The following is a 25,667-nucleotide window of genomic DNA, read 5'->3' as shown; positions in this document are numbered from 1 at the left end:
TCTATAGAGCAAGATCCAGGACAGGCACTGAAACCACACAGAAACGCTGTCTCGAAAAACCACACACACACACACACACACACACACACACACACACACACACACACACACACACACACACACACACACGCATACACACACAGAGTAGGGGTATCTAAACAAGGTGAGATAGTCAAACACTTTGTGTTAAAGTTGACTCAACCACACAGTATCTTGCTCCTGGCCTTTGCAGATGACATCTGTAAGCCAATGGTTTCCAGTGTACACAGTATTTGATTTACTATTGAAGTAATTGTTTTATGCAAGAGGCCAGTATTACTGTTGCAAAATTTCTCCTATTATTTTGTCTCAGGAAGATGCTAAAGACAATGTGTATGAAATAGAAGATGAAATGCAGACAAAACCTTATAAACCAGTTCATTTTCTAGAAAGAAGCAATAATCCCGTATTTCTTGATACAAGGTTTATAGAAAATTTTCCTAAGAGATTGTCTGAAACAATAAAAGCTTCCAAGTATATCAAAAATTTAAAACAAATTATTTACCCTGCCCTCTATACTAGTGTCCTGACAGAAAAAGCAAAATATCATTTTTGATTAATTTATTTACACTCATCTTCACTTTTTTTAACATAAAATGTCCCACTAAAACAAAACTGTTAATGCAAAAACTCAAGAAAATAAAGGGAGTTTTCAAAAGAAACCCACAAACACAGATGTTGAGATTATTAGATCAGGAATAAAAAAACAAAAAGGAAAAAAAATCACTGTAAACTATATTGAGCTGAGATGCAGCAGCACATGCCCATAGTCCTAGCACTTTGGAGGTAGATCTAGACTGGAGGATTTTAAATTCAAGGCCAGCATGAGCTTATGAGCTACAATGAGACCCTGCCTCAGAAAAGCATAAAGTTAAAGCATCTAACTGAAGAGATAGACCATGTATACAAAGAAGGAATTTAGCACTGAGTATGAGTGTGTGCGTTTATGTCTGTGCAGTAGAATGCTCAAAAGCAAATGACATCGAGTAACGATGAACAGACCTCATGTCTACTTTGAAGTTCTGTATAGCATTCCATATAACAAGGAACCAAATCCTCGGAGAAAGAGCCACACCCTCACAGGAAACTACAACATGGGTCTTAAATACTTTATATTTTTCACAAATAAACTGGACTAGACCCTCTGCATACGGGAGGCAGTTGTATAGCTGGATCTATTTGAGGGGCCCCTGGCAGTGAGGTCAGGATCTATCCCTGGTGCATGAGCTGGCTTTTTGGATCCCATTACCTATGATCAGACACCTTGCTCATCCTTGATGCAGGGGGGAGGGGCTTGGCCCTGTCTCAACTGAATGTATCAGTCTTTGCTGTTCCCCCTTGGGAGGACTTACCCTTCAGGAGGAGGGGATGGGGAGTGGGTCATGGTAGGGGAAGGTGGGGGTGGGGGGAGCAAGAGGAGGGATGAGAGGGGGATATGTGGTTGGTATGTAAAATGAATAAAACAAATTTTTAAATAAGAAATAAAAAAGATGCATCTTTGTAATTTAAAAAAAGAAAAATCCCCAAAGGATAAAGGAATCTGAACAACTAAATTAAAACAATAGTAACAGACTATAATTTACTGAATACACTAGGAACTATGGATCACTGAAATAAATATATACAGAGGAGAGAGAAGAAGAGTCTTCCTTTTAGTGGAAAGCAGCCTGCAACTGTGAAGGTTAGAAAGACCATCACTTCACAGACTGCTTCACATAAGAACTACCAGTGGAGTGGATTCTAGAATGGACTGAAAATGTTATAAGGAGACTACCAGAGCAATTATGAAATCTGAGTATATACTACTAGGCTCCATAACTGTGTTCAAGGGTCAATTTCCTGAATGTGGTAACTGAAGGGGAACAGATTTAAGAATAAACTCTACACCCGTGTGGTGGCACACACTTTTAATCCCAGACTCAGGAGCAGATGCAGATGGATTTCAGTGATCCAGGTCAGCCGGAAGTTCTAGGCCACCCAGGGATACACAGTGAGACCCTGAAGACTAAAACTGTGAATTTTTAAGCAGTAAGAAAACATGGCAAGTACTAACTGAAGTCTCAAATGGTTTCACAGTAATTCTGAGAGTATGGTTTTAGACATCCATGTGCTGGAAGATGGAGAAAAAGAGAAAGTGGGAATGACACAGTGATGTTGTAAAATGCCAAAACTTGACGAATTTTGGAAAAGAGTATATGGAAGGCGGTTGTACAATTCATGAACCATAATTTTGAAGTTATTCCAAAATTAAAAGTTCAAAGAAAGAAAGAAGAGACACAGGTACTGTCATTCCTCAAAGGATATATCAAACTCAGGAGTTCTGAACAAAGGGACCTAAGAATCTCAGAGTCTGAGGACAAAATTCACTGGACTTATAAGCATGAGGAGAAATTAGATTTCACTCATTTTTTTAATGGTCTACTTTAAATTGTATGTATATGTTTGTCTGTGTGTGGAAATGAGCATGTGACGCCCACAGGGTCCAGAGAGGGCATCGACTGGACCCCTTGGAGCTGGAATTACAGGTGACTGTGAGCTGCCTGATAAGGTTCAGCTGGAAACTCAACCTGAGTCCGCTATAAGAGCAATTAAGTACACATTCTAACTCCCGAACCAGCTCTCCAGCCCCCAAAGATTCTAACTGCAATAATCTTTAATTGACACTTATCCTCAATTACAAAATGCAGGCAATGAGCAACAGTAGGTGTAGGAATAGCTGTGACTTTATCACCAATAGGAGTCACATTTTTATCAAAATAATGTACAAGCTATTCAGCATTTTCATAATAAAGTACTTATACCCACTGCCAGGCTAGATCTAATCAATACATTATAAAAAGTATGTAACAGCACAGTGTTTGCTTTAATTAAGATACATTACTTATTTTGTTTATATGAATGTCTGTTTGTGTGTGTGTGTGTGTGTGTGTGTGTGTGTGTGTGTGTGTTGCACTAAAAATTTATACTGAGTGTCTTCCTCAGTTGCTTCCCACCTTATTTTTGAGACAGGACAGGGTCTCCCGGCTCAGACTATAAAGAGCCTGCACAGGCCCTCATGTAGTGTACCACCCCAGTCTTCCACAAGTTTGCTTTTTAAAGACTTCAGTAATTTTACTTCAAAATAACTGGTTCTTTGTAGGCCCATGCATTTTATTTATTTACAAATGTTAGTCTGAAAATCAGACCCTGAGCTTCAGAATGCCCAAATGTTTTATCATTTTATGTTCAAAAAAGTTAATGACTTCTCTATAGGTTAGATCTCTCATTGAGATAAAGTAAAATCTATCACTATTGCTTTGTTAGTTAAAAAAAAAAAAGCCTTATAAAAGCAGTGTGTATTATTGACTATGAATATTTGTTCTAATTTTAGTTTCAAATTTCTCATAATTACTAGAGCAAATGTTACTGAACATAAAAACTCCAACCTCACACAACTGAAACATCCAGGAACAAATAGATCTCTCACACACGTAAAAACATGCAGGCCCAGAGTGGCTATGAAAATGAATCACAATGAAATGTTGTAGCTAAGTGCTTATACGCCTTAAAGAAAGGGGTTAGAAATGCAGTAGTATTTACCATCTCTCTTTTGGAAAGTTTTTTATAATTTCTTTTATGATTGGCTTATAGCAGGCATCCCTTTCTGTTTTCCCAGTTTCACTCCAGTCTCTTACAAACTGTTTCAATGTAGACTTTAACTTATCCATGTCAAATGTAGATGCTGGCATAATCTTTCCATTGCCCTGTTTAAAAGGAAGGGGGGGGGGAGAATTATTTTCTGAGCATCAACTTTGAATATGGTTAAATGCACATACTAAAATATAGGTGAGTCAGTGGATAATTTATTAGCCTCTCAGGGGACTCAAGTGCAGTGAAAAAGTTTGGTGCTCTCACTTCTACCCTCAACTTCGGAAGATCCACCAGTCATAAAACGACCACAAAGTGAAGCAGTTCTTTCTCGGGAAAGGACCACAACTGAACTGCTTATGGAGACAGAACATTCCACCCTCCAAGAGAGGAAAGAAGACCCCTCCAGCTCACTGATGGGCAGCAGGGATGGCTTACACTGGACTGGCCAAATTGTATCTACCATTGGATACAAAGAGACTTCAGTTTCGATTACTGCCAGTCACTTGAGATTTATGTGAAAATATTTTTATTTTAAAGTGGAAGATGAGTATCTACAAACAGAAGATACTGAAAAAGCAGCACTGGAAATCAACAATATAGTTAGTAAACTCTTTTAAGAAATTTAAGTCTCATAAACTCTTAACATGCAAAACACCATGTGAAAGCATCAACAATTATCTAGGTGCTTAAAAAAAAAAAAAACAGTAACAGTGAACAAATGATATCTCTAGCATACTGTACTCTAGTTTCATCACATGAAAGCATCCTCTCAGTAAAGTGGATGACCTGCAAGACCTGGACATACAGACGGTTACCCTAAAATGAAAAGAGATAGAACAAGGTTCACATACATCTTCTCCATATTCCTTATTTTCAAACATATGTATGCAATCATTCACAATGGTCAGCAGTATCTCCTGATTATGGTCAATGCATTTCCGGATCTTGTCCAAGTGAAGAGGAAACTGAGGAAGCAGTTTCTGCTGGTTATCTGGAAGTGATCGAAACTGTCTTTCTGTTCGGTTCACTCGTTCATGCATACTGGTGCTAAATAAAACAGAAAAAGTGTTTTATTTTCATTGTCAAAAAGAATTCTCTCACCAGAGGCCAACCCCATTTTAAGATTGTCATACTACATAACTATTCCCTAGTTATGCCGGACACTGCTCTTATTTACTATCCTTTACCTTTTGAAGGATATCAACTTAGAGTTTCTGTTTTAACAACAACAACAGCAACAACAACAAAAAGCGCCAGACTGGTCTACAGAGCGAGATCCAGGACAGGCACCAAAACTACACAGAGAAAAAAAACCAAAAGAAAAAAAAGTTTTTCACTTCATTAGAAATACTTCTCAGAGCAATCAACAACAAAATGGTAAAAGCAGACATGTGCACTAAGAGGAAACATAAAGATTAATTTATAATTATTTTTAATAATTTCAATTTTCAAATTAAACATTTTGGGCAAAACTGGAGCATGGCTTAGATTCCTATATTATGGAATAGTAACATGTTGTAAAAGTACATTAAAATGGTGTGGATATATAGTTCAGTGACAAAGTACTTGCCCAGCATGCTTGAATCCTAGGTTGAATCTAGGTTAAATCCCCAGAATCAAAACAGTAATAATATAGAATATAAAATATGTTTTGAAACTAACTAAAAGCCAATCAAGTTGAATCTTGAAAAATATAAAGCATATAATACGAAAGTATTAAGCAAATGAGTTTCAAATGTAATATTCACAATTTGCATTCCAAAGATTTCCTAAATTGAATGGTTACTTCAGAGATTGCTTATTCAGGAGAATCTCATTTTTAGAAGCTAAATATATACTCACAGCTAAGTGTCATTTTACATCAACCAAACTGGCAAAAATCTAGAAATCCAACTCAATCAAATGTTGGTAAAATTGAGGAAAAACCAGAACATTTATACACTAATAGTGAATGTAGAATTGAGTACAACCACTTTACAAAATAACAACATGCTTAGTAAAGCTTAATGTTTTATCTGCCCTATGATCTAGAAATTATACTCCTACACATAGTCAAGAAGCACAAGCTATCCTCACCACAATGCTGTCAAATAACAAACATAATACCCCACAAACCACAGAAAGCCCATTATCAGTGGTCGGGATGAAGAAATTATAGTTATGCAGTGGAATGGAGGAAAATGAACCAAGTACAGCTACAACCATACTACAGATAAAAATTAAGAACACAAATTTTGTTGAAAACAGCAAATTAAAGAACACATGCTATACAACTCCATTTTATATAACATTAAACACTGTTTAGGAACCAAGCAAGCGTGCAAGGAACTGAAGTTTCAGGAACACCTTCTCTAAGGAAAAGGAATGGGACAGAGAGGTGTGTGTGTGTGTGTGTGTGTGTGTGTGTGTGTGTGTGTGTGTGCGCGCGCACAGACTATAAAAACTATTTACAAATAAAACAAGTACTTCTGCAAAATGAAAATGTAAATACTTTCTGTTAAGAGTAATGAAGCCCAGAAGAAGCTCTTGCCATACACACATGCCACAGTCAAGTTTCTAAAAGCATGCATGGCACTCTGGTAGGGAGGCCCTGAGAATGATCTAAGAGGCCACCTGGGCAGTGGTTGCCCTGACATTGCTTTTTTTACACCGGGGACAGTATGACTGTTCTGAAGTCTGTTACTACTATGTGATCCTTTTACACCCAAAGTGTCTAGATGAAACAAGGTAAAAATAACAATCATGGAAATGTCATTTATTGAAATTTAGTAACTGCCAGACATGCACATAACATGGACTGGTTAGAATATATGAAAACTTAGTGAATATAATAAGCATTTGTTGTGATTTGGATATGAAGCTCTTTTCCTTAAAAAAGAAAAAACAACAAAACAACAACAAACCAAAAACCATATTTTTAACTAGTAGCACTTTCTGGGGAAGGTTCTAGAAACTCTAAGAGGTAGCTAGAGGTGACAGGTCACAGGGGCAAGGGGACACACACTCTTGGGCATCTTGTCCACAGCCTCATTCTTTCTGCTTGCTGGCTCTCAGATCAGCTGCTCTGCTCAGTCATCTTTCCACACAGCCAAGTGAAACCTGTGTATCTCAAGACATTTGCCCTTCCTCAATTGGGGTTTATCACAGTGACAAAGTGACTAACACAGCATGCAAAACATAGCAGGTATACTTACTTTCTTCATATTAACAAAGCCACAGTAGAAATACCACCCTCCCCTGTAAAGTGCAGAACAGTAAAACTGCTCAGGGGAAGAGAAATAGCAATCCCTCTTCTAGAAGGAACTACTTCTAACCTTTCACATATTACCCATCTTGTAGCTGTTTAAGACAATTTCATTCATGATTGAATTCACAAATTCTAGTTACATGAATTTATGGAACATACAGTGATATTTACCCCCACATTTTCACCCCGCCACTCCCATCTGGTGGTTGACTACCATTCTGCTCTATCTGAGACTGTTTACATTCTACACATACCAACATGAGGTATCTACCTTTCTGTACCTGGCTTGCTTGCTTTTCTTTTCCTCTCTCTCCCTCCCTCCCTTCCTCCCCCCTCCCTCTTTCTTTCTTTCTTTCTTTCTTTCTTTTCTTCCGGGTTTTTCGAGACACGGTTTCTCTGTGTAGCTTTGGAGCCTGTCCTGGAACTTTCTCTGTAGACCAGGCTGGCCTCGAACTCACAGAGATACACCTACCTCTGCCTCCCAAGTGCTGGGATTAAAGGCGTGCGCCAAGCCGCCGGCATCTGACTTGCTTTCATGTAACAGCTACTCAAAATGTAACAGCAAACTTCTTGGAAATGGCTAGTAATGTACAACAGGACAGACCTATGTCCTGCTGAGTTGGAATCTGCCTTTTAGCTAAGACTCACATATGATTCAGATACACCTCAAAGTTTGAGAAGCATTTGTAATTCTTTGCCCTTACAGGAAGTATTTTTGTCAGGTTGGATATATGTTCTCAAACATAAAATGACTGTTTAATATTCATTCTACTTTATGCAACCAAAATTTACTAAACTCTTTCCTAACTTCTGGACATTGAGCAATGAACATTTTTGTGTTCACAACTGTTTGTGTTTACTATGGTTTGCAAGTAGCCACAAAAAAATGCACATTAAAATGTAATCCTTGTTGTGAGGAATAAAATGGTTGGAAATGGTACCTGAAGGGTAGCACCCTAATCTAATGGGATTGTGGCTTTAGAAGTAAAGAAAGGAGACTCCTGAGGATGCCCAGTTCCTTCTACCATGTGATGTCCTATACTGCCTCAAGGATCTACGGATTCACCATTAGCAAGAAGGACTTCATCAAATGTGGTTCACACCGTTGAACTTCCCACCCTTTTTATAGCTTTTTATCCTTACAAGTAAATTACTTAACTTGGGAGATTCACTTATGGCAATAGATTGTTTAGGAAAAACAAGGGAGGTAGGTATAAATTTCCAAAAGCAGTATTATCTGATCTGAAGGGATAAGTACAAAATGATTTTCAGAAAGATTTTTTTTTTTATCACTATCTATATAGTTCTAAAGTTGCCTTAGCATAATGTCAGGCAAATAGCGGTGTGGCAACAATTTAAAAGTCACTGTGAGCAGCTCAAACTTTCTTCCTAGTATTCCTAGGCAACGGCTGTCCCATCATCATCTCACCACACCTCAAAACCCACAACCCAAACCACCAAATTAGTTTTGGTAGCATGTGTCCTCTTTCTTAACAGCTAACACTCAAATAAGAAGTTATCATCTCCAAATGACTTTTCTCGGACCCACAGAGCACAGGCCCCATTATGGCTACAGAGTACTGAATGGCTTGCCACTGAGGAATACTGCTGCTAGATGCATGCTATCTCCCACTAAGGTCTCCCCAACCTCCCCCCACCCCCACCCCACTTACCCTGCTAGGTACAACTTCCATCTTTACCGCTTCCAAATCTCCACATTTCAATAAGAACAACGACAAAAACCAAGGCTAGGCATGCTGTTGCTTTTGGTTTTTCATAGACTATATATCCCTTGGCAGCAAGGAGGTGTTTCCCAAACTCTTTCTACATTTTTCAATAGTAAAATGTGCCACTATGACAATATAACCGCCTCCTTGTGAGTTTAATTAGTAAATTATTTCATCAAAATCTTTGATCCAAGAAACTGTCGTGAGTATAGAAGTGTAGCTGAGCAGTTGTGCTCCCAACCGGAAAGCTTAAGACCTTGGGTTTCAGACTCCTGCCACACCTGCCACAATGTAACCATCAGCTCCTACTCAATTCAAACAAGTAACAAAGTAATGTGACCACTGGCCAAAACTGGTGAGGGCTGCAGGAGTGTCCTTTTTTTTTTTTTTTTTTTTTTTGCTACAATGTTTTATTCGTTAAAAATAGAGCTTCAACCATATTGCCAAGTGCTGTGACAGAAGAGTAAGATTCAGTCCCTGCCCTTGAAGAGGGTCACAGCTGGGCAAAGAATTACATATATAAATAACTATAATACTAATAGCACGTGGGTCCCATCTACGATGGTGTGACCCGGACAAGGGGTCATGTCTGTCTCTCTGGTTCCAACTACAGGTTCAGAATATTGCTACCAGTGGACTCTATCACTTATCCGAATAAATGTATTATCTTTCCCCGAAATCCAAGTGCACTAAGACCCATTCAGACCTGCACTTACACACTCTGATTAGGCTATCTAAACACCTATCTAGACGAAACATTAAAGTTAGGAAGTTGAACCACGAATGGGGAGCACACTTCAGGGTCCTACAACCATGCCTAGCCCACTAAAGGAATTCCACACTTACTCGCAGACTACAAGAACATAAAGCCGGCTCCGGTGCCTGCTCTCTTTCCCTTAACAAGCTGCACATTTTGGAATTCCGGGACCACTTTTCCCCTTCACCATCGGGTTAGAGCCACTGAAGCAGCACCGTTCAGTGCTCTACAGAAAGTGCACGCTCTTCCCGGCGGCTCCGGGGAAAGTGGGGAGCCGTCCCCTAGGACTGCGCGCAGGTGACCGTGGGCTCCGCGAAGCCGCCACGAGGCTGGCCGCGAGGCTGCGGGCGGGCGGGCGGGCTGAGGGCGCGCCTTACCCGTAGTAGCGGAACGCGTTGATGACCTTCCAGAAGTGCTCGCGCTCCAGCCGCTCCTCGTCCTCGGCGGTGGAGCGCGCGGGGGCCCCGGCAGGCGCGGGCGAGCCCAAACGCCCGGCGGAGAACTGCACCTCCACCTCCTCGCCGCGCCCGCCGTCCTGGGCCGGCTGAGACGCGGGCGGAGCGCGCCGCCGTCGCTGCATCGCCGCCGCGGCCCACGGTCTGACCCGCCTGCGTTTCACCGCGCCCGAGTGCGTGGCGGCGGACGGCCGGGCCTCCTCTAGACGGCGCCCGCCGCGGCCACAGCCCCCGCTCGCGGCGCGCCCCGCCCCCGCCGCCCTCAGGCCTCCATTCGCGCTGCGCTCCGCCAGGGTTTCGGGACTCGCGCACTCTGCGCGCACGCGCTGACAACGAGGCCCAAGGCCGCGGCCGCCCGCGCTCATTCGCTGCCGGGCTTCCGCTACGACGCGCTGACGTACGGTGACGCTCGGAGGGGGCGTGGCTGAGGGCCAGGTGGAGGAGGAGCTCCCCGGTGGGGCGGGGCTTGAGGAGCGCCCCGGCACCTGGCGAGCGGGTGGGGCTTACAAGCCGGACCGGATGGATGGAGCAGGGTGGACTCTGAGGCTAGAAAGAGAAAGAAAAAGATTTCCTTACATTGATTTCGAATGTGTTAACTTTAGAAACTCACAAAGGGAAGGTCATGCGTTCCCCTTTTAAACTCATTTTTTTAAGTGGATTCTCTTGAAGCACTCATGATGCTGAGAGGCACACACAGCTGTGGTTAGCGACCTATGACAAGTCCTAACCGCAGTCTGGTACAGAGGCGACCTTCTGTAATCTTGGCTACATTGGAAGCCGCCTAGGCAGGCTGCGTAGCACTATAACAAGACCTCTCAAAACACGGAACATATAAATACAAAAAGCCCTCATCGCTTTTCGATGGCTGCAGATGTTTGTGGAAACCATTAACAGTCCGGGATCCAGCAGTGACGCTTGGCCATCCTGGGTCTGATCGCTTCCTCTCTTTTGTTTAACTTTCCTTTATTTGCTTTCTGCTTCATTTCTCTTTGGACTCGGTATTAAAACAGCTACCCCTACTTGCACTTAATGTTATTCTTAGAAAATAATTCTTTCTGGTGAATTAGGTACATCACCTAACAAATCAGTTTTACAAAATAATAGTAAAAAGAAAAGACTTTATTCAGAAGTTAAGCACTCTCAACAATCTCAAACTTTGTTGAAAGGATACATTAAAAAAAAAAAAAAAAAACCCAGCTTCGTATTTTCATGATTTAAGTTAATTGAAACGAAAACAATGCTAAAAGTTTTATTTGTATGTTAAACTTACAGTTTACATGAGAATTTTCTAAAATTTTCGTGTATCTTTTTTTTAATATTTGATTTTAGTTACATGTATGTGGGTAGGGGTAATGCCACATGTGTGAGAGTGCTTGCAGAGGCCAGAAGAGGCCTCTGAACTGCCCTGGAGCTCAAGTTACAAGCAAATGTGGTTTCTGGGAACCAAACTACCACCTCTGGGAGAGCAGGAAGCATTATTAACCACTGAGCCATCTCTCCACCCCCGTTTTTTGTTGTTGTTGTTGTTTTTTTTTAATGGTAACATTACCTCTATTGATAGTTTAGGATTACCAGAGACAATTCTATAAAAATAGGGGAAACAAATTCCCAAACAACGAAGTGTAAAATTTCAGCACATGAGCTAATACCCATCACCAGCATCCTCTCCTTCTGTACTATCACCCAGCTTTTTAAGCCTTCTCTGGGGCAGTCTCATTATCTGGGCTCCAGAAAACTCTTCTTCCTCCATGCCCTCACCCACATACGAAGGCATGCTTGGCATATACCAGCTCAAACTTGTGTTCTAGGAGAGCCTGAGTCTTGATGGTGTCTCTGATCTTGCCCAGAATGCATACAGCTCACTGTATCTTGGCTGGTCTCCACTAGGTCATGGTCATATGTAACCATGAGGAAGTGACGTGAGAGTGGTGGCGCACACCTTTAATCCCGTTCCTCGGGAGGCAGAGGCAGGCAGATCTCTGTGAGTTCAAGGCCAGCCTGGTCTACAGAGCCAGTTCCATGACAGTCAATGATACACAAAGAAACCCTATCTGGAAAAACTAAAAACAAACAAACAAACAGAAGCTTTCAAAGATCCACCTGCTGCTGCCTTGTACCTGCTGGAATGACAGACCTGAACCACCACAACCTGTCTTCAGTGTGTTTCTTAAGAGTAACACATTAAAGTGTGGCTTGAACTTCTAATGAAGAATGCAAAGGAGTACAAAAACCATGTCTTTATCCCACTCACCTCCTCCAGACACAATCCACCAATTCATTACTCCTTCTTCCAGATTTCTATCTAATTCTCGTTTTTTTCTTAAACACTGGTGTTTGGAAATTATGTGTAACTCCTTATACTATTAGCCATTACTAATTCTACACACACACACACACACACACACACACACACACACACACACACGTCATAATATTGACATAGGCCAGAACAGCCTAATTGACACAGTCCAGAATGTCATTGGTAAAGACAATCACTTACCTATGTTTCAATATCCTGGGAAATAGAGTGAACATTTTGAAATTCTTTATGTAAAGAATATCTACCCTCTGTTAAAATACAGTGTTTAAGGATCTGTGTTACTAAGGTGCTTGAGTGTAAACACAGCAGTGATTTGCACATAAGGAAACCTAGGGATCAGCATGGAGCCATAACAGCAAGTTCCTGGCACTGGCTTACTTACCTGAGATGCATCCTACATTTTGTCAATCCTCCTTATGACTCTGACTGTACTTATATTAGAACATGATATAATCTAACACTTAATCATTTACATTTTTCAAACAGTTTCCTGCTATTTTATTATTTCAGTTTTGTGAAGGAGGTGCCATTACCTTCCCTTAACAGGTAAAGAAACAGATTCAGATGGATCCATTTTCCTGCCCTGGACACATAAACCTCAAGTCTGAGATTCTTCTCTTATTCCCTTTCTTTCTGTCTTTTTCATGACTGTGTTGATTGTCTCCTGATTTTTACACTTTGGAGCTGCCGGAAGTAGGGTTTCTCCTTTTCATGTTGTCACTTAACTCTACAGCTTGTTTGAAAAGTTACTTCACTTGAATTATTTGTAGAATTGACACAATATCTTTATTACAGTGTTGCTGGGATAAATAAATGAGCTAGATTAAGACAAGCTTGACCTGTTATCTCAATAAACCCTTTTAGAATATATCTTCAACTTCTTTAAAAAGACTTCTCTTTCCAGCTAAAGCAACCAGACTTATTTCAGGATGTTGAGTTCCCAGTAGTATCATCATTCTTAGAACCATAGGTAATGGAGGGCTGGAGAGATGGCTCAGTGGTTAAGAATATTTTCTGCTCTTGCTGAGGACCTGAATTTAGTTCCCAGAACCCACACGGTTGCTTACAACAAGCTGAAAAAAAAAATTTTTTTTTTCCTTAAGACTTCCTTGACCTAACTTATTTGCAATGATTTTTCCGCTATGAGCATCTTCCCAAAACATGAAACCAACCATGGGGTCTGAGGGCTATGGAATGTTTTCATCAGATGGTCGTGTCCAGGAATAACAACAACAAAAATGCACAGTCAAGGTCATGTCCAGGAATAACCGAAAAGCGGCTGTGCTCCCTTCTCTTGTTCAACAGAGCTGTTAAGTAAAGCATTTAAAGCAGCTTCGTGTGTCTGTTGCTGAAGAGAATGTGGAGTGAAAGGCCTGCCTGCTCTGAGAAGGTGCAAAGAAGTGTGATGTGTGATGGTTTCCAAATCCTGCATCTACTGAGACAGAAAACTTGCATTTATTAGTCACATGAAGCGTATTCGTTAGGTACAGATGGGCAGCAAGGGTCAGTGGAAGGCTGGAATTCATTATGAGCTGGTCTTGCCAAGGCTCAGGGATGCTGCCCGGGGAGGCTGGAGTCTCATTTATGCATGTGTCGTCTACATCACAGCTGAGAGCCATGGAAAGCAGACCACCTGGCTTTTATAGCCTGGGCCATATGACACGCCAGGCTAAACTACTGAGGACCATCTTGTTTCTAGGGAACAGGATCAGAGATGAGACTTATTTGAGGATGCTGACTTCCCAGAAGGCTCATTATTCATAAGAATGACAGGGAAGGGTTGGAGAGATGGCTCAGTAGTTAAGAGCATTTTCTGCTCTTGCTGAGCACCTGAGTTTAGTTTCCAGAACCCGTGGTGGCTTACAACTGTCTGTAACCTCAGTTGCAGGGTATCCAATGACCTTGTCTGATCTCCTCTGAAACATATACACTGAGGCACATATACATAAAATATTTCTTTTTAGAAAAGAAACACAAGTAAGAACGGGGTGGGACCTAGTCCAGCTAAGGCTGTGTGGAGATCTGTTCCGCAAAGGCTCTAGTAATTTCTTACAAAACCAAACACACATTTACCATGCAGCCCAGTGTTCATATGCATAGATGCTCATCCCAGAGAATGAAAACACATGTGTACACAAAAGCATGTGTAAGATCAGTACAATATGCTGTATTTATTTAAACTTGCATATAACAAATCTAAAGCCAGGAGCCAAAAAGAAGCCAAATGTTTTTCAGCAGATGAAAGCAAACACAATAAACGGGTAAAGCACAAAGAAACTATTCTGAGTTGTTTTTCTTTCAAGACAATTTGCAGTAAACATACCGCACCCTGGGTGTTACAGTGTGTTCAGATTTCCTCTGCTAACCAGCCTAGCCCTTGGTTTTGTTTGGGGTTTGGTTTTTCTGTTGGTTTGTTTCTTTCACTCTGCCTCACTCAGATTTTCAGGATGTGTGGGACGAAGTCAGATTGTTTGCCAGAATATAACACAAATGGCTTTGAGCTCAATTCCCAATAGAATGTCTGTTCTTTGCTGGAACCTTATGAGCCAGGCATGGTTATACCTATTGCCCAGCATTCAGGAGGCTGAGATAGGAGAATGGTGATTTCAAGGCCAACTGGCTCATGTTGCAACATAGGGAATGAAAATAATTTTTATTTTCAGAGCTGAGGACCAAACCCAGAGCTTTGTGCTTGCTAGACAAGCACTCTACAGCTGAGTTAAGTCCCCAAACTCTCAAAAAAAATCTTAAATACAACATACTGTTTTTCTGTTTTTGAATGACAAAGTGGCACAGCTGGTAAACATGTTAAGAGTGGTCCATGGTTGTGAGTGTGAAGGACTAAGAGCAGGGGATATAGCTATGATGGGTAGCTCAAGTGTGCCTTTTGGTGCACTCTTTGTGTGCTGTCTTTGACTGGTAGCTAGCTGCTTTTGCGCATACTTCTTCATTTTAGTCATGGACTCTATGCTGAGGATGTCATAATTTGGCCTTAAAATAATGAGAATACACTGTGAGACTGGGGATAGGTCTCCAAGAAATAATCACATGAACCTTAAGTAGATTATTATAGTCTTACAAGAAACCAGTACCCAGACACAACTGTGTACACACGAGCCGTGGTCTCAAAGTGCAAAAACAAAAGCAAATGTGTCTAATCTTAGGAAGTAGAAAAACAGGATATGGGTGTCAATTATGTGTAAGCAGGGAAGAAAAGCAGGAATGTGGGAAGGTACACACTGTCGGGGGAGGCTAGCACCAGGTAGAGTCATCTTCCTGCTGTTTCCTTTCCCTGGTTGCTAGCTCAGAGGGGCAGATTCTTCTTCATTTTAGGAAACTGGAAATCCAACATTCCAATCTAGAAAACTAGGATTTCTGTAGTTGAAGGTGTCACAGATGGAAATTATGTTCCCAGCAATACATCGGCCATTCCCTGTAAGGTTGGAATACATCACTGTTTTCCCAGCTGAGCAACAGAGAAAGTATCCCCTGGCAGTAGTATGAAGATCCATCCCTGGTGCATGAGCTGGCTTTCTGAAGCCCATTACCTATGGGGGGACACCTTGCACAGCCTTGATGCAGAGGAAGGGGCTTGGACCTGCCTCTACTGAATGTACCAGGCTCTGCTGACTCCCATGGGAGGCCTTACCTTTTTGGAGGAGGGAATGGGTAGTGGGGGGGGGGGTAGGCTAGGACAGGAGGGCGGGAAATGGGAAGAGAGGGGTATCTATGACTGGTATGTAAAATGAATAAAGAAATTCTTAATTAAAAAAAACTAAAACTAAAAATACAAGACAAAACAAAAACCAGAAAGTATCTAAGTATCTATAAGGAATTTTCTGAGCCAAACCTTACCTCGGTGCCTCGAGATACTGGTCTGACTCGTGTCCTTGGGGGCTGATGGGAGTATTGTCTTCTTCTCATCGCATGGCAGCTGCCAGGCTAATTCTGTTTCTCTCTCTTCCCTTTCCTCCCTTTCTCTTGGCACTAAGCCAATACATCCAATTAGCATTTGAGGTAACTGTATCTGTTGTCCTCTGCTTTTTTCCCATCCACTCTTTGAAAGAACGCCAGACTTGAGAAAAGTTGAAAGAGTACATAGTACAGAGTTTTCCTGACTTTTCACCTGGTGCCTTCTTTTATTGGTGGGTTGGGGTTATTTTGGTTTACAGTTCCAGCAAGGTGCAGTGCATCATAGCAGGAGGAGGTGGGGGAGGCAGATTGTCACACAGCATGGAAGTCAGGAAGCAGAGAGTCAACAGGAAATGGAGCCCAGCTATAAAATGTAAAGGCCCGCCTCCAGTGTTCTACTTCCTCTAGCAAGGCTCCACCTATGGTTCCTCAACCTCCCAAAACAGCATCACCATCTGAGGACCCAGTTTTCAAACACATGAGCTTACGGAAGGTATATTTCACATTCAAATCACAACATTTTGCCCATGGACCTTATAGCCTCATGGCTATCTCATAATGCAAAATGAACTGTTCCAGTTTCCAGTGTGCCCACAGTCTTTAACAGCCCCAACACTATTCAAAAGTCTGAAGTCTCTTCTGAGACTCAATAATTTCTTAGTTGTGATCCCTTATAATCAAGAAACACATTACATATGTCCAACACGCAATGGCAGTTTTCACCCAGTATCCTCTAATACTAACACAGAGCATGACCATAGCACGATGATCAAAACAAGAAACTCGTACGCTAGAACTAAGCTACAAAGCTTATTTCCAGTCAAGCTCTTTTCCCATTACTGTTCCAGTGTTCCAGAATCCAACTCAGGTCTGGCATTGCATATAGTTGTCCTGTCTCTCTAGTGTTCTCCAGTCAGGGACAGGGCCTCAGCCTTTCTTTTTCTTTCATTCATGGTTATGACACTCTGGAAGAGGACTAGTCTGTTTCATGGGATGCCTGTAGTTTGAGTTTATCTGAGGTCTGAAGGTATCCATTTTCAGCAACTGCACTGCAGAAGTGACAACCTTCCCAGTGAGGAGAGGAGAGGAAAGGTATGGTGGCAGCAATGGCAGGCTTCTAATCAAGAAAGAAGCACAAAGCACCCTACAATGCAGTAACAAAAATCTCGCAACGAGGACTGACCGGCAGAAGATTGTCAATGGAACTATTCGTTAAGAGGCTGTTGATACTGATTAGGTAAGAGATGAGATAAATGATGGTTACCTGGTCAAAGGCTGGAGGATAAGTGTGAAAGTTGGAATATGATGAGACTTTTAAGGTAAAAATACAAGGATTTGCCTGAGGTTCTGTTTGTGAAGAGACACAAAAACTGAAGATAATTACTAGGGAATTGGGATATTAGATTGATTGATTCCGTTACTAATTGGCAGTCAGGATCTTTGCAATAAGATTCAAAACCAGGATTAGTTTTTTATAGTGTAACTGCTACATGAAGCTACTTGCCTGTTCATGGAAAAGATAAGAAAGAGGGGCAGAAAAAGATGCTCTGCCTCCTGCCAAGTTATTTCCTAGCTTTAGTGTTGGCCATTCAGTATCTGCAGGAGCCAAGCATGACACTATCTTCCTTGTTTCCTCTGCACAAAAAAGGAACCTTTACAGACACTTGAAAAATACTGTTGAACGGCTCTTAAAAGAAGTTATCATGTCCGAGTCATCAGTTAGCCTTTAGTCTAATCATGGCAGTAGAGCATGGTGGAAGTAGTAAATTGTTCCATGGCCAATGAGACATACACAGCAAACACCTCCGTCTGTCATAGGACAATAAGGTCAAGACAGAAACTGAACAGCAAGGTAATCTTTCTTTGCTGTCTCTCTCTTAGAGAGGTAGAAGGGACAGATTGGTTTCCTAGTGTGGGAGAAGTCTGACTTAGCTTCTATCCTTGAAAGCTGGTCTTGACCCTCATAATGAAGTGTAGTGTATAATTGCATGATCAATATCTACAACCCCAGTTGAAGCAGAGGTTTGCAGCTGGCCCCATACTGTTATCAATTGTAGGGCTTTTGAACTATATTGATGCACAAGACCCATCCCCAGTGATTTGAATACTGTTCACATGTTCTTCAGAATTTCTTTGGCTGATGGAGGCAGGAACTCAAAGCAGCCTCAGCAGGCAATCTGGAGTAGGTTGTGTTATTAGTTTGCTGCATGGCAAATTACCCAAAGCTTAGGAATCAAAACCTAATCATCTTGTAGAGATGGGTGGGGCTGGGATTTTAAGAGTGGGTATGTTGTTGATTCTACTTCAGGGTCTCTTATGTTAAAACCAAGACAACATATGGGCTTCAGATTTGAAGATTTGGCTAGGGTTGGAGGGCCCACTGGCAAATGGCTCAGTCTTCTAGGTAGTGAACTGGCACTGGATCTTGACACATTTGTGGTCCTGCTGTTTTGCCACACAGCCTTTTGTGCAGGATAGAGTGAATGATTGTCTCCAGAATGAGTAGTCCAAGAGAACAAGGCAGAAGCAGCTTAGGAGAATGACTTGGCTGGGGTTAAGATTTCCTTTGAGTAGTAGGAGAGATAGAACTCAATAGAACTCACTGAAAAGATTTTTGCACCCCAATAAGCCTCTCTGCCAACACAGCAATCCAAATCAAAGCAAATCAGACCGAATTAGAAAAAGCCCTGGTTTAATGGGTAAAGCATTCCTGGGTTATTCTCCAGCCCCCCAGAGAGGAGACTGGGAGGAGAGACCGGAAAACCATGTGTCTGTTTCCTGGGATGCAGCTTAAATACCCTATGTGAGTGGTCTTGAGCATCTCAGGGGAAGGAGCTGTGTTTGGTGGGCTTTGAAGGGGCAGGTTTGGGGAAAGAGATGGAGGATGGGAGTTTAGGTGGAGCTTCCACCAGAACATTCCAGACTCTGGGTATATGAATGCCAGGGTGTCAGGGACTGAGGTAGACCTTCCACCAGAACACTCACAGGTTGAATAATCTCTTACAAAGGCTGAGGACCACTCTCATATCATCTCAACATCCTAGAGAAAATATACTGTTCACCACATCTATTCAGTTTTTACAGAATGAAACAGATTAAAATGATATAAAGAGAAGCTTTGAAGGGGAAAGAAACATAATTTTAAAAACCCCAAGGGCTATAAGTGACTCACCTCTAGCCATAGTGACAGGCTTAGATCTGTCCAATAAACTTTTAACAGCTTTCGCATTTGCTGGGCCTCTTAGACTTTCCCAGATGATTTCATAACATGCTATTTGATCTTGAGAACAGTTTAGGTCTGTAGGATGGAGTCAAGAGGGTTGGGATTGAAAGATGGATCTAATAATAGTGAACACTCACCAGGTGCCAGGCATTTGATGACACTTCATATCAACCCATAATCAGTTTCTTCAGGCACAACAGAATGATTTCAATGTTGTGTTAAGTTCAGTTTCTTTAGTCTTGGAGAGGTAAATAGCACAAATGTGCTCAAGCTCCCAAGTTAAATGAAAACATAGGTTTATCTTTCTCTGTTCTGTGCCATTTCTATTCATTTCCTCTCTGCATTTTGTTGAAAACATCATCTCCATTAGTGGCTCCATCCCTTTGTTACTCTTCTAACTTCTGATTTCATCTGAAGATGAAGCAAATCGTGGTTTTCCGATTGCAGCCAGTAAACATTTCTTCTTCATGTGATTTGTGACTTACTGTAAGCACTAACAATAACCTGAAATAATCCTTCATAAATGTTAGCTTTACTCTCAGGTGGCTTCTGTGGTATTACAACATAACCACAGAATCTTAAAAAACAAACTTTTAATAGTGTACGAATGGGTGGCTAAGGATGGTGCTGGTGTAATTGAAAGGTGGGTTCAGGAAGCTGAGTGTCTTAGTCAGTGTTCTGTTGCTGTGCAGAGACACCATGACCAAGGCAACTCTTATGAAAGAAAGCATTTAACTGGAGGCTTGATTACAGTTTCAGAGACTTGGTCCATTAACATTATGGCAGAAAGCATGGGAGCAGGCATGCACAGCCCTGGAGCAGTAGCTGAGAGCTACTACTGGATTCTGGTCTGGAGGAGGTGGTGGGGGAGAGTGGGGAGAGGAATAGAAAGAGTGGAGGCAAGGGGAGAGAGAAAGACTGGGCCTGGCTTGGGCTTTTGCAATCTCAAAGCCCACCACCTCCAGTGACACATTTCCTCCAACAAGGCCACACCTGCCAGTCCTACTAATCCTTTCATTCACTCCCAGGGTGACTAAGCATTCAAATATACGAACATATGGGGGTTGTTCTTAGTCAAACTACCACACTGAGCCACAGAGTTTGGGGACTGTCAGGGACTCATACGACAGGATAGTATAGTGGTTAAGAGTGTCACTACTTGAGTCATAAAAGCTGGGTTCCCAATCTGTCTCCTCCGAGTGCTGGAAGCATGACTTTGGGTAGTTATTGTACAATCTATAGTCTCATAATTATATGGTTGTTCAAACATGAAATAATGTATGTTACCTTTCATATAGTTAAAAATAGGAGTTGTAGAATATAAAGTAAGCATGTCTAAAAGATTCATTTAAGAAATTAATAAGCTGGCAAGAGAGTAAGGCTGGCTTAGAGAGAATTGGAGACAGTATTAGTGGTGTCTGTAAGAGTATTACTGGAATAACATCACTTTGATATAAATCTGGGCCCTGTATAGAGCAATAAACTGTAGCTTTTAGGGTTGGTGTCTCTACCAGAAAAATGTTTTGCCTCTCTGCCAGCCAGATTTATTTTGCTTATCAGCTGTTTTCAAGTGGGGAGTGGTTTTATCTCTAGGGGGCGTTGTCAATGGGAAATGTGTTAAAGTTACAACTTGGGGTGGGGGGGGGGGGTGCAAAAGAAGGCAGGGATGGTTGTAAGTACTCTTCAGTGTGTACCACACCACCCATAGAAGACCTCTCTAGACTCAAATGCCAGCAGGGTCAAGGAGAGAAAACCTGGTAGTGTTTGTACAGGTTAACATCTACACTTACAAGATCCAAAACTGTTCTGCTCAGGAGAGAGTTGGATAATCTTTGGTTGAGTCAGCTAACCCTGAAGGGGCAGGGAAAAAAAAAACACCTTTTCCTGTTTCTAGGCTTTAGAGGACAGTTCTTCACTCCTACCCTTCCTTCTTTTGGTTGTTTTTGAGGCGTAGAAGGTATCACCGCATAGTCCAGGCTTGCCTGGAACTGGCAATTGTGCATCGGCCTTCTAAATGCTGGCATTACAGGCACTGCCAACTGTCAAAGCAGAATTTTGTTTGCTTGGTTTTTATTTTTATTTTTTGTTGTTGAATTTTTGTTTTCTCAGACTGACCCCAAACTCAGAATGTAGCTGAGACTGGCTTTGAACTCCTGATCCTCCTGACCCCACCCTGACCGTCTGTGTGCCATCACATCTGGCAGCACATTTTCTTATTAGTATTTGACACTGTGTGTCCATATGATTAATGCTCAGTAAAGATTATTGTTGTAAAATTTCAGGTCCTATGTGGGTGTCTACATGCTTGTGTGATAAACAAAACCCTCAGCAGCCTTGGAATTTTTAAAGAACATTGTGACAGCATCACTATTGGAAATGACTTTCCCGTCAGGTGACTTCTTCATGGTCACTTTGAAGTATTAAGAAAATCCATATAATCTTCAAACTAATCTAAAGTAGGTTGTATTTTAAAAGGCAAGTCACATTTTAAAAAGTAACCTGAAATATTAGACTCAAAAAACCCAGCCTCTCTCCCTCCTCCCCCCCAAGGGACTATACTGTCCAATGGAGAGTATCCAAGATTAGAGAGAAAACCCACTAGATAGATACCTGATGTGAAAAGTTAGGGAAGTGCAAAATCAGAAGCTGCAGTTTGTGGCACATTAATTGACTGACCCATTGATCGATAGGGCTGGGGACTGTGTGTCTAGGCTTGTTCTCTATCACTGAACTATATCTAGGCTCGTCTGGAGCACTTCTGATTGGCTAACTCATTTTTTTCCTAATGGGCAAATGGTGTATGCATAATATCTCAGAAACAAGAAATGGAAAATGAAAAGAAATACAGGAAATGAAGATGCACAGTTTTCCAAATTCATCTTCTATAATTAGTTAAACAGCATGCCCAATAGTTGTATTAGTTCTGAGTACATCTGGCAGGAAGACCACATAATAATGAAAACTAGAAGCTAATATATAAAGAATTAATGCATTACTTATATAAAATCAGTAATTATTTTAAAATCTAACAATTATGTTAATATAAATATAATAGTATATAAAATACATAAATGAATGAAATGTTTAAAATAGACTCATATGTTTAAAGTATTGTGAAACAATAGGATATACACATAATTTCATAAACACAAATGATATTTATTACATAAACAAAAATAATAAAAAAATTGGGGCTAGTAAGAAGCACAAAGAACTAAGACAGAAGAAGAACTTCCCCATCCTGTGGGGCTGAGAAGACACCCAGGGAGCCTTCTCTGACCTCCTCTCTCTGCACCAAGGTTGGCTAGACCTTAGGAGAGGGCACTGCCAGAACCCACTGAAGGACAGAGGTTGTGCCAGCACATTTTCGGGAGGTTCATTCTCTAGAATTTGGAGGGAGTCCATCCTCTCTAGTGGTACTCCACCACAGCTGCTGGCTCTAGGGGCTGCTGCCCTCCCTGGACCTGTGATCTGGACACTGGGGAAAGCCATGTTTGCTGCAGGCTCCTGGCTGGCAAAGCTTAGGGACACAAAGCAAAACCCTTTCCCCTGCTGTTTCTTCAGCCGGAGACTTATGCGGATGATTGACAGCTGTTAGCAGTCACACTCTGCCAGTGTGAGCACTTCAGCGTGTGCAACTGCTAGCTGCTGACTACAAGAGTAACTGAAGAGGTCCTCCCTGGGCCACTGATGCCACCACCATCACCTAAAATGTCATCGCTAAGACCCTACTACAATCTACAGAAGTCTGAGGTGGGGACTGGTAGTCTATATTCTTAGCAAACCTTCCAAATGATTTTCAGATACCCTAAAGGGTAGGAACTAGTAAAGTTTCAGAAATATGTGCATGTGTGAGTGTGATAGAAAGGTGCAAAGGTGCACACACACACACACACACACACACACACACACGCACACACACAGAGAGAGAGAGAGAGAGAGAGAGAGAGAGAGAGAGAGAGAGAGAAACAGAGACAGAGACAGAGACAGAGACAGAGAGACAGAGAGAGAGGCGGGTGGGGGAGGGAAAAAGAAAAGCCCACAGAGATTTCTCTGCTCTAAGCTGTAGTCTCAACTTCTTCAGCGTCTGGATCCATGGGCTCAAACTTATCAGGTATGCCCACTTCAGTAATCCCCGGTCCCTGATGTTGTCAAGGTCATGCTACTCTGACTAGAGCCTCTGAGCTACCATTAAAAACTTCAGTGAATGTCTGTATGTACACAGAGGGCGGTGAGCAATGCCTACCTTGCCGTTTCCATATCTATATTTCCTTCACTTCGGACCAGTGACAGCATATTGAAGGATCAGCCTGTGCCACAAATCCAAGGTCAGCACAGGAGATCATCATCGTGCCCTGCCCTGTGGCTAACCTCATGAGCTGGCAAGCTTCTCTGACTAGGCTCCAAATCCAGAACAGAAAGCTCCATCCCCTCTGCCCCAGGGTCCTTGCTTTGTTCCTTCCCAGGGGGGAGAGGTGGTAGGTACATTTTAGTAGGCTATTTCTCTGTGGTTCTTTGCTCTAAAACAGAAAATCTGTGTCCTTGCTGATGTACTCTAGGGTGATGGCCCCGCCCTGCTCCTGCCATTAGCTAGCTGTGTGGAGTGGTCTGGCTCACTGACTCTGGTTTCAGAGTTCGTACTGAGCTAGAATCGGGACAGACGGTAACATTCTAAGATCTTACGATTCTAAATAATAAACAAACTCACTCTTAAACATTAAACTGGTACCTAAAAAGGTAAAGCTTGAATTGTATCCATTGGTGACCAACGGTGCGTCTCAATGCATAGTCTTTACTCAACCTTTGCTGATCTTGTCTTTATTTCTCTGTGTGTGATGCATACATGTGCATGTGTTTGTGTACATGTGTGTGCATGTGAATATGCACTTGGATACAGAAGCCAGAGTTTGACATTGGGTATCTTCCTTTATTGCTTTCTATGTTATTTTTTGAGACAGGGTCTCTCACTACACCCAGGGCTTGTCAGTTCAGGTCGAGTGGCAGACCAGCGAGTCCTCTCAGGTCTCTGCCTCTCCAGCCCTAGCAATGCAGTTGAGTGCTGCTGCACCAGGGTTTTTCATGTGAGTACTAGGAATCCAAACTCCGGTCCTCATGCTCATGTGGCAAGTCCTTCTGGTTGGAGGCCTTAGCCTTTAAGCTATTTCTCCAGCCCCAGACTTGTCTTTTCCATCTTCTGCCATGTTTGATAGTAAGCGCAAGTCTTCAGGCAGCACATCCTAAGGGGACTGAGAAAGCACAGATTTTAGCAGGCTTGCTCCTTGTCAGTATAAAGAGCAGACACTTGCTCCCTGTATCTTTTTGGATTCAGTATGATCACTAACTGATAAAGGGCAACTATAATATGAAACAATAAATACATACAGAGACCAAGCACTGGAATTTTTTATTTTAAATTCCTGATTTATTTCTTACTGATAATAGTAAGCAAAAGATGGTAGGTTTTTTCAAAGTTAGTACAATGTTTCCATTTTTTCCTCCCTGGAGCTGAGGACTGAACCCAGGGCCTTGCCCTTGCTAGGCAAGCACTCTACCACTGAGCTAACCCCCAACCCCTCAATGTTTCCATTTTTAATGTCCATTGTTCAGTTTCCTCACCACGTTCCCCCTATAGCAGCAATCTTAAAGGTTCTTATTAATAAAATCAAACCCGAGGCCAGTTATTGGGGTGAACGCTGGAAGATCAGAGAAGTAGAACAAGCCACAGCCACCTCAGCTCGCCAACACGTCAGCTGACCTGTTTCCTCAGACTGGAAGCTTCTGTGTCCTCATCCAAAAGAATCTCAGCTGAACTGCTGCTTGAAAGCCTGAATGCTTAACCAGCCAAATGCTTAACCAGCCAAATGCTGCTAGTTTCTGGTCCTCACGCCGTGTATATCTTTCTCTTTCTGCTGTCACTCCCTGGGATTAAAGGCGTGTGTCTCCATGCTGGCTGTATCCTTGAACACCCAGAGATCCATGTAGCTCTGCCTCCCAAGTGCTGGGGCTAAAGGCGTGCACCACCACCGCCCAGTTCCTGCTATGGCTTGCTCTGACCCATTTTCTAGCCACCATTTTTGGCTCTGTATCTAGTGGCTATCTGTTCTCTGACCTCAGATAAATTTATTAGGGTGCACAATATTTTGGGGAACACAATACCACCATACCTGCCATAGGCAACCCTTCTCTGTTTAAGTTTTCAATACTGAAACAGAGCAAAGAGTTAAGTATAATGATTCTCTATCACACCTTTATGGGCATCTCAGAAATTCTTAAGAGGTTTGAACAATCTGTGTACATAAAATGTACAATCTATATACATGTATTACAGAAGGGCATGGTGGTGTGCATCTTTAATCC

At 42.0% G+C, this 25,667-nt stretch overlaps 1 protein-coding gene across 2 annotated transcripts in view; it reads right to left on the bottom strand.

Annotated features, from left to right (window-relative positions):
• The window catches only part of Carnmt1 (carnosine N-methyltransferase 1), a 33,095-nt gene extending 22,887 nt beyond the window's left edge, over nt 1–10,208 (bottom strand). Inside the window, exons 1-3 of one of the 2 annotated variants that reach the window (XM_036172558.1) lie at nt 9,778–10,208; nt 4,521–4,716; nt 3,619–3,782 (exon numbers count right to left, since the gene is read on the bottom strand). In XM_036172558.1, coding sequence (XP_036028451.1) covers nt 3,619–3,782; nt 4,521–4,716; nt 9,778–9,980 — 563 coding nt within the window. In that variant the 5' untranslated portion in view covers nt 9,981–10,208. The remainder of the gene's footprint in view (nt 1–3,618; nt 3,783–4,520; nt 4,717–9,777) is intronic. The other variant, XM_036172550.1, reaches the window with a different exon arrangement.
• Between the last annotated feature and the right edge of the window lie 15,459 nt (nt 10,209–25,667).

This window comes from Onychomys torridus, chromosome 1 (genome assembly GCF_903995425.1).
Source record: "Onychomys torridus chromosome 1, mOncTor1.1, whole genome shotgun sequence".
In the NCBI taxonomy this organism is placed as follows: domain Eukaryota; kingdom Metazoa; phylum Chordata; class Mammalia; order Rodentia; family Cricetidae; genus Onychomys; species Onychomys torridus.
Note: the sequence above shows the minus strand (reverse complement) of the source record. Positions and strands in the feature narration are given on the sequence as shown.